Source organism: Gallinula chloropus (genome assembly GCF_964237585.1).
Source record: "Gallinula chloropus genome assembly, chromosome: 17".
In the NCBI taxonomy this organism is placed as follows: Eukaryota; Metazoa; Chordata; class Aves; order Gruiformes; family Rallidae; genus Gallinula; species Gallinula chloropus.
Genome location: NC_140102.1, coordinates 11218690 through 11231851, shown reverse-complemented (window position 1 = coordinate 11231851; position 13162 = coordinate 11218690). Strand labels below are relative to the sequence as shown.

The 13162-nt window shown below is 44.2% G+C and overlaps 1 protein-coding gene across 2 annotated transcripts in view; it reads left to right on the top strand.

Annotated features, from left to right (window-relative positions):
* Positions 1–13162, top strand: part of DEPDC5 (DEP domain containing 5, GATOR1 subcomplex subunit) — a gene marked incomplete at its 5' end in the record, with an annotated part of 44681 nt that overhangs the window by 14744 nt on the left and 16775 nt on the right. Inside the window, 11 exons of one of the 2 annotated variants that reach the window (XM_084271958.1) lie at positions 795–998; positions 1516–1651; positions 3313–3410; positions 6369–6434; positions 7769–7925; positions 8469–8629; positions 9690–9807; positions 9959–10126; positions 10985–11204; positions 12052–12185; positions 13000–13108. In XM_084271958.1, the coding sequence (XP_084128084.1) occupies positions 795–998; positions 1516–1651; positions 3313–3410; positions 6369–6434; positions 7769–7925; positions 8469–8629; positions 9690–9807; positions 9959–10126; positions 10985–11204; positions 12052–12185; positions 13000–13108 (1571 nt within the window). Of the gene's footprint in view, positions 1–794; positions 999–1515; positions 1652–3312; positions 3411–6368; positions 6435–7741; positions 7926–8468; positions 8630–9689; positions 9808–9958; positions 10127–10984; positions 11205–12051; positions 12186–12999; positions 13109–13162 lie in introns of both variants that reach the window. The other variant, XM_084271957.1, reaches the window with a different exon arrangement.

Here is a 13162-nt window from a genome sequence, read left to right as displayed (position 1 = left end):
GCATACTTGACAGTACATTTACCTTGCAGGTTTTCCCCTGCTGTCAGTTAATATACACTATTTTTGGTATTTCTATTGCTCCTTTAATTTGAAGGGTAAGTTCTGTGATGCAGCTGAAGGCATGGGGATGTGTGTGGAATATGACTGGCAGGGAGGGAAGAGAGTAAGTGGGCTTTTTCATCTGTTCTAGTTGGCAGTACAGAGTGGTAAGTGAGGGTCTGTCTTCTCTTTGGGATTTCCATTTGTTGAACAGAGTAATTGCTACTTAGTCATCTGGTTTATTTCTCTCCACTATTCCTAAATAACTGTGCTTCTGTTCTGCAGTGAATAGCAATGACTAACTGCTGCCTTGCTGAGATAGTGTCCCAGGTCTGCTGGAAGTAATCCCTTACTTCAATGGTCAAATCTGAACATTACAGAAAAGGCATATGTTGCTTAATTATGGTTCCTTTTATGTCTTTGCTACTCATCCTGAAGTTTCTTGTGTGTCAGTCTCTTGATTTCTCAGGAATTCTGAAAGCTGAGTAATTCTTCAGAGTTGACTTAGCAGGTGGTTTCTCTGTGGCTTCCTTTAGTGACACAGTACTGAGTGATGCTGTAATGAAATGATATTCTTTCTTGTCCTGATTCTTATTTACATGTAACTTGTAGACTGCCTTGATATTGCTTTTGGCTTCTATCCCTGCCTACTCCTCAGCTCCCCTTATTCCTGCTTACCCTGAGCAATTTTACATCCCTCAGCAACTCATTCTCTTCTGCTTGATCTCCCACCCACCTTAAGCTGTATTTTCCAGATGTCCTTGAGAACATGCTGGAGTCTCAGCAGCGTGACTCCAGTGCCCCTGGGAGGTTCCACGTTGGCAGTGCAGAGTCCATGCTGCACGTTCGGCCCGGCGGGTACACCCCGCAGCGAGCGCTGATCAACCCGTTTGCCCCGTCCCGCATGCCCATGAAACTCACCTCTAACAGGAGGCGCTGGATGCACACCTTCCCTGTGGGTAAGTCTGGTTCATACCACATTAGGTTGCTACAAACATTAACATTAAAATGCTCCAAGCATTAACACAAGGGAACCCATGTGAGCTCTGCTGTCTTGTGCTCTGCACTATGACAGAGGCTGGACTAAATGTATGGGCATGATAAATCAGAGATCCTCCTCTTGTAGATATTACCAACTGTTGGCCAACTTGCAGCATTGGGTACTGTGGAACATTCTTACAGTAGATAGAGGCTGAAGCAAATCATGATTGTAATTGGGGTTGGTTTTCAGCTGTGAATTATTCTCACATTTCCTTAGCACCTTGTTAGTAGGCCCTCCAAAATCTTTAAAAGAATATTCTGCTTCACTGGCTTCAGAGAAGATGCCAGAGGTGCAGCTCTCTTTAAAGGCTTTGTAAACACACTTCCCTGATTCCTGTTAGTTAGCATTGCTTGTGGCACTGACAAAAGGAAGGTACCAGCCACTGAGGACGCCGTGCAGATGTGGTGATGAATGACCAAACTGTAACCGTGTAGGTCCGTCGGGAGAAGCTATCCAGATCCACCACCAGACCCGCCAGAACATGGCAGAGATGCAGGGCAATGGGCAGCAGGATCTGACACATTCCTCTGCTGAGCTGCTGGAGCTGGCTTACCACGAGGCAACTGGCAGGTGAGTCCTTAGGATGAATCTGTGTAGACATGAACATCCCTTTTCCTTAGAGTTTTATGTAAGTTAGAGTAAGGCAGTTATAGATTGGGTGCTTTACATGTAAGAATGTTATGTTGGTACCATGTATGCAATACATGTTTATATGTTTTTATTTTGAGATACAAGGCTCTTTTGGCAAGGCTGGAGATGGTTTACCTCCCCTAATTTAGGCAAGGTGGTAGTTTATCACAGAAAGTTTGCAGTGCATGAGCAATACAATGCATCATTCACAGAATTGTTCAAAATTGCCTTTTAAAAGCCTCTGTCTGATTCTTGACTTATTACCCCAATAGCTGTGACCTTCATCCCAGGAGAGAACAGTTTTTAGCACAGGGCATAACTTTGCCTCACAGTAACTTGGGCAATTTCAGTGCTATCAGTTCAGTCCTGTCTTCCCCATGTAAGAAATCATAAGGATCAGGGGTGGAATGCAAATGAAGATACCTGTGCTGTAAACTAGTTTTCTTTCAGAAAGCAAATGCTGGGCAATGTTGGGAGCTTACACTGATTGTTGGCTCTGGAAAATTAAAAAGATGCCAGTGTTGCTGGAGGTGGCATGGTTGTGGGGAGATAGGTTTTGCAGGGAAATCTGATTGTTCACCTAGGCCCATTTTCAAGTAGTGCAGTTGTCCTCCAATCTCCAGCTATTGCCTTTCTTGCTTTGTATCTGATCGTTCTTTTATTGACAACATTTTGTCAATTGTGGTTTTACTCCTTATTAAACGTTATTTACCAGAAATATTTTGGTAGCTTAGGCAACTGTAGAACTTCTAACAAGTTTGTTTCTTTCATCATTAACTTTGATACCTTTCCTGCTATGTGTTTCTTTCATCTTGCATGCTTCAAGAAATTCTTATTGCGTATTATTTCTGGATGTCCAGGGTGAGTGAGGAAATGGCTGCTCTCCTCTGCCACCTTAATTTTCAGGGTTCTTTCCTGCTGTCTTTGAGCAGTCCTTCAGGAAATGGCACTGCCTGATTATTCTTTCATGCTTTTTTTTGCTTCCCTCCTTTTATAGGGACATTGTTTTCCTAAGGTGTACTTCTTATTGTCCATTGCAGTAATCTGTGTTGATAATATTTTATCATCCTCACCAACTTTGTCCCCTAGTTCTGCTTTTTTTTTTTTTTTAAAGTTGCCTTTTTATTACTTCATAAGTACATGCTGGTGTGCTAAAGTATCTTGTCATTACCAATCTTTTGTGTCATACTTTTGATAATTCCTTTTCTTGATCTCTTTGTGGTATCTGTGGATGCTGTACTTACCCAAAGCAATTTGCTCAGTCTGGAATACTGGTTTTACAGACTGTGAAATCAGATCTGTAAATAACTAGTTAAGTTTTATTTCCCTACTGGGAGGTATACGAGTAGCAGGTTCTCCCCTGTCCTGCAAAGATGGTGCACTAGGTATTGCTAGAGGCAAAGAACAGTATGGTCAGATACAGAATACTGTCCGGGCCTTCTGTGCTGCTTTTGTGCCTGTTACCATCTGCAAACTTCACCCCTGTCTCAGCTGAGATGGCAGGCTGATTGCTTGTTATTTATTATATCAGCTCTTGTTAAAAGCAAGGAATGACATGAGTGAGGAGCTTGTATTATGTATGCTGCTCTGTTTTTCTCCAGACATGCCAGCTCTCGGCATCCAGGTGACAGCACCTCTTTCCTGAGCTTTGGTGGAACAGAGGAGTACTCTAATGGTCTGGCTGGCAGCAACGGTGCAGGTAATCAAGTGGTGGTGATGGAGCATGGAGTTGGGAGGGAAAACCTTTCCTTGTTAGCAGTGACAAAGTAATAGAGCCAAAAGTCATGGAAACCAGGCGGACCAGGCATTACCAAGTAGAAAGAATCAGTGATGGAAAACCAGCTTCCAACTTTGAGTGATCTGTTAATGCTCTTACTTGGACTCCTCAGTGTGTGGTTGAGGTGTGAGTTGTTTTTTTGGGGTTTGGTTTGGTGGGATTTTTTTTGTTTTAACATGTCTGTACTTGTCTAGCCATCATATGGAAAGATGCTCACTGTTTTCATATGATAAGCTCTCAGGCAGTTACTTAGTTCCATAATAACAAGGCCCTGACACCCAGATACAAAAGATAACTAAATGTGTGCTGGTATTGTTCAGAGCTGTTCTTTTTTTCCTGACTGAGGTTGCCTTAAGGTGTCATCATTTGGATTAAGATATTTGTTTGAAAAAATGTATATATTTTACTTATGCAAGCTGATGAGAAGAATAAAGTTTGGTCCTATCCAAGTTTTGAGAGAAGCTGTGAAAAAGCAGGTCTATTTTGCCTGGTAAGTTCTGGGATTTGGTGTTTTCTGGCATTTCTTGTCACTGTCTACCAATGCACCTTCTCCAGATTTTAAGCACTTGGACCAGGGTGCTGCTTATACTAAAGGTTATTCACACAGCCCCAAATATTTCATCCCATTTTTGGGAAAAGACACATTTCTGTACTTTGAATTGAAGGTCAGTGCTGTCTCTCAGACACCTGAGCTGGTGGAAATTCTCAGCATTTTGCATCCTGTAAGTGGAACAACATGCCACATCAATCACTGTGTCATGTTATATAGAATCACAGAATCCCAGGGGTTGGAAGGGACCTCGAGAGCTCATCGGGTCCAACCCCCCTGCCAGAGCAGCTCCCCAGCTCATATTGCACAGGGCGGCGTCCAGACAGGGCTGGAATATCTCCAGAGATGGAGACTCCACACCCCCTGGGCAGCCTGTCCCAGGGCTCCCTCACCCTCACTGGGGAAAAGTTCTTCCCCATGTTGGTGTGGAACTTCCTGTGCTCCAATTTGTAGCCATTGCCCCTTGTCCTGTCCCCGCAGACACTGAAAAGGGTCTGGCCATTCCCCCCTGCATCCCATACTTAAGATATTGATAAACATTAGTAAGATCCCCCCTTAGTCTTCTTCTCTCCAGGCTGAACAGTCCCAGCTCACTCAGCCTTTCCTCATAGGGGAGATGCTCCAGGCCCTTAATCATCTCTGTCCCTCCTCTGGCCTCTCTCCAGGAGATCCCTCTCTTTTTTTATCCCAGGGAGCCCAGAACTGGACACAACACTCCCGGTGGGGCCTGACCAGGGCAGAGTTGTGTTGTGTTGTTCCTTTGCAACCTCCCTTCTGGTTTCCTAGACCTGCTTCTTAGGCATGCAGAAAGAAAAGCTGGTCTTCTGGACTGTAGCATTCAAGACTTCTGTTCTTTTTTTCCAAACCAATTTAAAGATTTCTTTTGTAAAAAGTCACTCTTCTGATTGGATCTAAATCATGTGGTGGAAGTTAATCTGTGTCTATCTCAGAAAGTTATGAGCCCCTTCCCTGGCTAACCACCCTCAGCCATCTGTGGCTGCCACAGTGTGACTCAGTGATTTCACTTACGTTTCTCCCTTGTGGTTTGAGTCACCTGTGAAACCAAACAGGGTTTTTTATTTCCAAAAATACGATTTCTCAGTGAGCCTGGCTCTCCACTGCCCACAGCATGCTCTGCTGCAGCATGGGCTTCCCGCTGAAAAATCACCCCATCTATTTACGCTGACATTCAGTATGTCGTCTCTGTTGTCCAGCAGATGGGAGATGACAGTTCAGAACAAATCGATCCTGCTGCAGTTCCCTAACTGGATGGCAGATGGCATCAGTGGAGTTGGTGAAAGATAAATACCGATGTGAGCCAGCTCCTCTGCTGTTTTACTGGCATCATTGTGGGAGCAGATAACCGTCCTTTCTGTTAGTAAATGCTATTTAGAGTAACAGAAAGGATGTTGATATCAATTTCCTGGATCGATCTACATAAGCTAGCTGTATAAAAATGGCTCCTTTTTAGATGTTTGGACACTTCTTAAAATTTTTATTTTGATAAATGCCATCTAAGCCAGCAATTTTTCTTGTCTCCTTAGCTGCTCATTTCCTTTCATGTGCCATGACAGCTGTTGATACAGCTACATAGTGAACCAGCTCAGGGAAATCATCCAAATGAAGGGTAACCAGGGCTTTGCTTTGCTGTATGGATTGTTTCACAGTACCTACACAAATATTGATGCAGATACAGCAGGCAGATGGGAAATGGGGAACAGGGAGAACTGGTTGAGTACCATAGCATCATGTTGGCTCAGTGTTCCCTGAGCTGTCATTTTAGTATCTGTTTTCCGGGTTAACAGGCTGCTTAGAATGAATCCATTTGACAGTGAGAAAAATCAGTGTCTTGAGTCCTAATCAAACCTTAAATATTAATTTCCAATAGTCTTAAGTCCCTTATTAGTTTTTAGTTAGGTTAGTAAAACCAGAATTTTGCTCAAAACCCAAGCATCTCTCCAATAGCTGTCCCTTTATTTCTTTTCATGATGAAAAACAAGCTTCCTGACTGTTCTTTCTCAGTGACACATGGACCAAAGTTTATCTTACAGGTTGATATATATAGGAAGCTGCTGCCTTCTCAGAACATGGTAGTTTCAAACAGTGTGTAATTAATACATTGGACCTGTTGAGGGGCACTGAAGGCTTAATATTTTTCAAATTTTTATCCTGGCAAGGTATAAAAAAGTATTTTTTATTTCCTGAATCAGGAAGATCAGCTGTTTGTTTTGTTTCCTCCCCATCCCCTGGCAGAGAGGTGAAATATTTACTCACTGTTTAGGCCTAAAAATGTTGGGGTTTAAGCTAAAATACACATTTCTTTCTTGTAGGGATGAACCTCAAAACTCAGAACAAGGATTCCTTGGAAGATGCTGTCTCTAACTCTCTGGATCCAAGTAAGCGGGAGAAGGGTTTGGGAAAGAGTTGGCATAGGTGGGAAGTCAGGGAGGGAAGGTGCTTGTACAGCTATAGAGGCATCAGGGAGTAGTAGGCAAGAAACTGTGGAGTCTGCTTGGCTTTTTGGGAGTAGTTTATGTCACCCTGCAGTAATTTGCAGGATCTCCCTGTACTTTGTGTCTCACTGAGATTGTGGCTCTGTATCTCCCACCAATATGTGAAGCTGGTTGTCATATTACATCTGAGGTTCTTTCCTTGGCAAACACTATTATTTAAAAAGCCAAAGCTGCTGAACTCTACCTGCCTCTCAGGATGCAAAGTTTGCTTGGCACCAGCTAACTGCAGCAGAAGTAGCACAGTCAGTTCCGAGTTTGGTACCATTTACTGAGAAGTATCTGTCTTCATCTGAGACAGAAACAAGCGTGTGACTGCTTAAAGAAAATACCTTCTTGTGGTCTGTCCTTTATTACTTGTGCAGTGTTCCTGCCATGAATGGTAGCACCTTTATAGTAAAATAACTGTAAGATCTCTGTGACAAGAAGTTAAGAAGTAGTAGTTGGCTGAGTGCCTTGATATGGATTGCTTGGAGCAGGTTAGAGTGTAGTGCAGTAGTGAACTGATGGTTTGAAATAATTTGGTTAGCTTTTGCCTTTTAATGTCCAGTTTTAAATCTCTGTAACTTCAAAACTGCAACATAACAATAGGAAAGGGTGTGGGGAATGATTGCTTCCAAGTTACTGTTTTCCCGGTCTTCCCACCCCTCTGGATCTGTCTTCTGTTTTTATAACTGTGGAAATACTCCCTTTTCTGCTGTTGTACTATGCCAGAAAGAGACTGGCCTGTCACTCTTACTCCTTATCCCCAGCTCCTTTGCAGTTGTCTGGGATGCAAAGCTGGTCTGATTTTCTTGCTCAGACTTGGAATGTTGATCTGTTTTATTAATAATTACTGCACCTGACGCTGTAATTTTGGAAGAGCGGTGGCTGTATCAGCTCTAGCTTTCAATCAATGGAAAATGAAATGGCTTAGCTTTGAATGTCATTTGCATGATGGGATTGAATTAGCATGTGCACTGCATTGTTTAACAAACTCTGTCTCTTTCTCTCCCTCCCTTCTTCCCATCCTACTTTCCTTTTCCATTCCCATTCCACCCTCTTTTTGTCCTGTTGACTTCACGCCAACTCTTTTTGCCCCTCATTCTTTCTAACTTTTCACACGTTTCTTCCATCTTCCTCTGCACCCTCTTTTTTTCATGGGTGACCACATATGCCCCATTGTCTGCCCCCCCAATGATACGCCGAGGCAGTTCTGACACTGTCTGCTCCCCCCGTAGTGCCAGGCTTCTGTTGCACAGTGGGAGTGGACTGGAAATCCCTCACTACTCCGGCGTGTCTCCCTCTCACCACCGACTACTTCCCCGACCGCCAGAGCCTGCAGAACGATTACACAGAGGGTTGCTATGATCTCCTCCCAGAAACTGACATTGACAGGTTTGGCCACAACCTTCTCTGTAATTTTTTTTTACTTTGAATTAAAAGTTCTTAAGGTGCAGTTGATGGAACAGGAAGGCAAAGTTCAGAACAGTAGTAGTTGTAGTAAGATGTCATAGTGGTGCCTTTTTAATCTCTGCTCTGGACTTCCCTCTGAGGAGGGTGCAGAGCATTGCCTGCACACTCACAGCTCTGAGCTGTGCTGAACGTGTGCAGACTGCACCGAGATTCTCTGCAGAACGCTGAGGAAGGGATCATGGGTGAATTCAGTGGGACTTTGATAACTGTTGTAAGCAAATCTGTTACCAGTTCTAAAACCGCTTTCAAAGGCGTTAGTAAGTATTGCCAGGCAGCTCACCATCATCACCTGTTTAAAACAGGACGGTACCTGGTCTTGTGTCCTGTTCCTGCAGTTGGTTTTCTCAGGCAGAGGGCTCCACTTGCTCGGAGCCCAGTGCAGGCACGAATCCTGTTAGGAAACAGAGCTAAGAATAGGTGTGGGGTCAGCTTCCTTATTCTAGTCTCCTTAACCTTTGTGTTCAGGAGAGATGAGGAAGGCGTGCAGATGACAGCCCAACAGGTGTTTGAGGAGTTTATTTGTCAGCGTCTCATGCAAGGCTATCAAATTATTGTGCAATCCAAGCCACAGAAGCCAGCCACAACTGTTCCACCCCCGCTCAGCAGCAGTCCCCTTTACAGCCGAGGTGAGTGACTTTGTATTGGCAACTCAGTCTTTTGTCTTTCTCTCCTTCTGCCAATCCCAGTAACCTCTGTGAATTGGGCAGACATGCCCATTGAAGCTCCCTTTTTCCCTTTCCCTTTCCCTTTCCCTTTCCCTTTCCCTTTCCCTTTCCCTTTCCCTTTCCCTTTCCCTTTCCCTTTCCCTTTCCCTTTCCCTTTCCCTTTCCCTTTCCCTTTCCCTTTCCCTTTCCCCTGGGGCATCACAGACAATTCAGCTGCACCATGAAGGGACAGATGCAGGAGTTTTGAACTGTAATAAGAAACTGGCCTCATGTTCATGATGGTGAACCCAAGTGAAGTAAGACTTGAGTGCCATTTGGGTGAATGCATCTTAAACACAATTCACATGGTGACTACAGGACAACTACATCTCTAGAAGATGACAGACCCAAAGCTCCCAAATGTGTATATCTAGAAGCAGTTTTCTTACTCTGAAATAGCTGTGAAGATCCCAGGGAGTCAGGTAAAGCTTCATTGTCCTGAAACCATGAGTCAGCTAAACCAGAGGACTGGAGTGGGTTAGAAGCGTATCACATTCCCTGGAGAAAATCTGACTTGCTGTTTGACTTCTGACTTCTTTTCTGGATGTTGTCTTGGCAAGTCAGCATCATGCAGTGTTGATAGAGCAGGGAATTCACACGACAGCTAGGTACTAAAGTGCCAAGTTAAGTGGCTAGTTCCAGGAGTGAAGCACAGAAGGGAAGCAAAAGTTGAGCCCAGCCCATCCTACCTACCTGTCCCTCAGCACCTCGTGTTGTCTGTTCTCTGGGTGTCCTAACTGGAGAAGGTGAGTATTGTGGTGCATGGACTGTAAATACCCCTCTCCTTCAGTTGTGATACTGTCAGATCTGAATTGTCAGAACAAAAGGCTCATTGTGTCCATGTTCCTTAAAAGGTGGCCCGAGAGATGGTTTTAGTTTGTCTTGAGTTCAGAAGCCTGGTTCTGGAGTTTCTTTCTATAGGTACAGTTTGGTGACTACTGCAGTGAGCTAAAAGGGACCGTGTTTTGCTTTTTATGATCAGGTCTTGTATCAAGAAACCGACCTGAGGAAGAAGATCAGTACTGGCTGAGCATGGGCCGCACGTTCCACAAAGTCACGTTAAAAGACAAGATGATTACTGTGACTCGGTACCTGCCAAAGTGAGTCCTGCTCTGGGGTTGAGCAGTTTGGTGTCAGTGTTCAGATGAGCAGGCTTTTCCAGCTCCCTGTGCTTGCTTGGAAGAACCTTTCTCCTTAGAGAAACACTGGTATTGATGGTACTGAGATGAACATTTGCATTTCCACTTTTAGGTATCCTTACGAATCTGCTCAGATAAACTACACGTACAGCTTGTGCCCCTCACACTCTGACTCTGAATTTGTCTCTTGCTGGGTAGAATTTTCCCACGAGAGACTAGAAGAGTACAAGTGGAATTACTTGGATCAGTACATCTGCTCTGCTGGCTCTGAGGATTTTAGGTGAGATCTCCTTCTCTATCCAGACTGTTCTGTCCTAATTGCCTCTTTTACTTTTTGACCTAAAATTTCTTCAACAAGTTCCAACCCACAAATGCTCAGTACTCCAGAGAGAGTAACTGGCCTGCTTTCACTTGTGTGGTGCTAGCAGCTGTTGCCTTGTAGGAATCTTACTCTGTGTTGCTGTTGCATTATCTGATCTTTGATCATAAAATGCAGTATGAACTTTCCCTTCTCTGCTACAAATGCAAAAGAAATACAGTGGCATTTTGTACCACAGAGATGCTTTTCTTGGCTTCTTACTCATTTCTGGATCCAACTCAAAACTTCCATTTGGTTTAAATCTGCTAGAGGCTTGCTTGAGCCCTGGGCTTAGCTTGACTGTAGCCCTCCTCCAAAGCTGTGTACAGCAGGGCTTCTTATTAGCAATGTAGAGTATCTCCTCTAGTATCAATAGCCTTTTTTATATCTTCTCTTAACAAACCCCATCTTTATCTTTGTTTCTTTTCAGGTCTCAATCAAAATGCCTCCTACTCCAATGTGTACCTTTCACATTCCTTTTTCTGTGCTTATTGTTAGAGAAAAAGCCTTTATGGCCTATCTTTTATGGAGAAGAGAATGTATCTTTATGGCACAGTTACTCTGAAGATAACCTTGTTTTCTCCTCCACCTATTGATGTTTTAACACTTCCTAGGGATAGTCATACTGCTGACCACTTCCCTTCCTAACTCAGGGGCAGCAGGAGGAGATTGTCACAATACAGGTGCTGAAACGTAGAGCAGACAGGTACATGTTTTACCTACTGTAAAATCCTTCACAGAAAAATTCTGAGCTCTGCCCTGCCTTCCCTGTTCCTTCAGCCTCATCGAGTCGCTGAAGTTTTGGCGCACCCGCTTTCTCCTGCTGCCCGCCTGCATCAGCGCCACCAAGCGCATCATGGAAGGGGAGGTGCACTGCGATGTATACGGCGACAAGCCCCGCTCTGACGAGGAGGAGTGGCAGCTCCTCGACGGGTTCATCCGCTTTGTGGAGGGGTTGAACCGCATCCGCCGGCGCCACCGGTCCGATCGAATGATCCGAGTGAGTCAGCTGTTAGTTGGGTGAGAAGTTGAGCTGAGTTTGAGTTTTACCTGAACCGTCTCAGGAAGCATTAGCAGGGCAGGTTGGGGAGGTGTGTGTATATGTATGTGTGTGTGTAACCCATACGTAAAGCACAGTGCTGAAGTGCTATTTCAGATAGTGTGGCCTTGTTAACACCTTCTTATTCTTCAACTAGTTAAATTGACCTGGAATGAGTGTCCCACGCTGCTGTGGCTGGCACCAGCACCAGAGCGGTTAGCTCGCTGGGTGAGAAGCCAGGCTGGTCAGCAGGGTGTAGCCATGCCTTAGCCTGCTGCTGCTGTTTTCCCTCAGCTGGTTTTCTCTTACCACGAGCCTGATGCCACCTCTTGGCAATGTGCATTGCTTTGTGCTGCAGAGGGTTACCCTGGCCATGTTATTGCACCTTGTGATGCAGGGCACTGATAAAATGGGAGGTGGTTAGGCTGGTAACATCTAGCTGGGATGGCTTGCACTGCAGATTACGAGGAGGATTGTGATGAGAATCATATGAGTGAATTCCTGGGGAACACTGGTTTCAAGAGGGTGATAACAAACTGGTTTGTGTGTATCAAGTTCTCTTTTAATTCATGTGCTGAATGGGGTAATTTGTTTCAGAGCAAATCCACCTTTTCCAAAATAACATCTATTTCATTTTGATGTTAACATCCACCCAAGACACTATCCTGCTTCATTTCTTGGGTACCTGAGGTTTAACTCCCTTTTCAGAGTGTACCTAATAAAGCCCTGCTGACATGGGTGTTGTGTTCTTGCTTACTAGTTTAGCCTAGCTTGACTTAACTCTGTGCTCTCATTTTTCCTTTGTTAGAAAGGGTCTGCCATGAAAGGCTTGCAGATTGCTGGTCCAATTCCCACCCACTCTCTGGAGCAGCCTGGGCCTCCTATTGGGAAGAAAGGAACCTCAGTGCTCTCAGCTCTGCTGCAGATGGAAGCCAGTCAGAAGTGAGTCTCTGCAGCTGGGCTCTCTGAAGAGCACTAGAACCTTCTACCTGGGCTGACTAAAGCAGATTTGGGGAACTTTGTCTTGTAAATAGGGATGTGGGATCCTGCTGCTTTAGTATCCTTGTGGCAGGATAGTGGGCTTTTCCAGTGACTTGCTTGTGTTAGTCTCCCTTAATAGAATGAATACCAAAAACTAGAAAGGAATGTGGAAACTAAAGAAGTTCATGTCCAGTACTTTAGATGGAGCATCTTTTAAGTAGCATCTCAGCCCATTAACATCAGATTTGTCGTCTGTTTGTGATTTGCTGGTACAGTTGTGTCCACAGAAGAACAACTGGGATGTAAGTGTGATGGAAGTGTACATAGTACACCACACCAGCTGAGTGGTCTCTGTATAAACATTGGGTAGCAAACACATCCTAAAGAAAAATAGCTTGTTTGCACTGATAACATCTATGAAAATACCTGTGAAACTTCTGAGGTTCTTTCTCAGTGTTGATCTTCAATGGGTCAAAGAAACTCAGACAGTTAATACCAGATATGGTGTAAACACAATTTAAAACATCATTGCTATTAAATGCATAGGATATTTTAGTAATTTTAATGATAAGGTAATATTACATATGCATAATAAAACTGAGTTCAAAGGACCATGTTGTTTATGTGGGGTAAAAAGGATTCCCAGGTCAGCTCTTGGCAGCAGAGTGTGGGAAAGCAAATATCTGAAAATACTTCTTAATGCAATGTTGTCCTCAGGTGGAAGCTGATACAGACTGTGTTTGAACCACCTCTGGATTCCTTCCTTTTGTTTTAGGACACTGGGGGAGCAGCAAGCAGCAATGCTGTCTGGGAAGAGCTCTGGGCAGCCCTCAGAGAGTGGGAGCATTGCTATCACGCCCACCTATATGGACAGCCCTCGTAAGGTAAAGACTGTGGTCTTTCTTTAGCCACTGTTTTCACATAAGAATTTCTCTAAT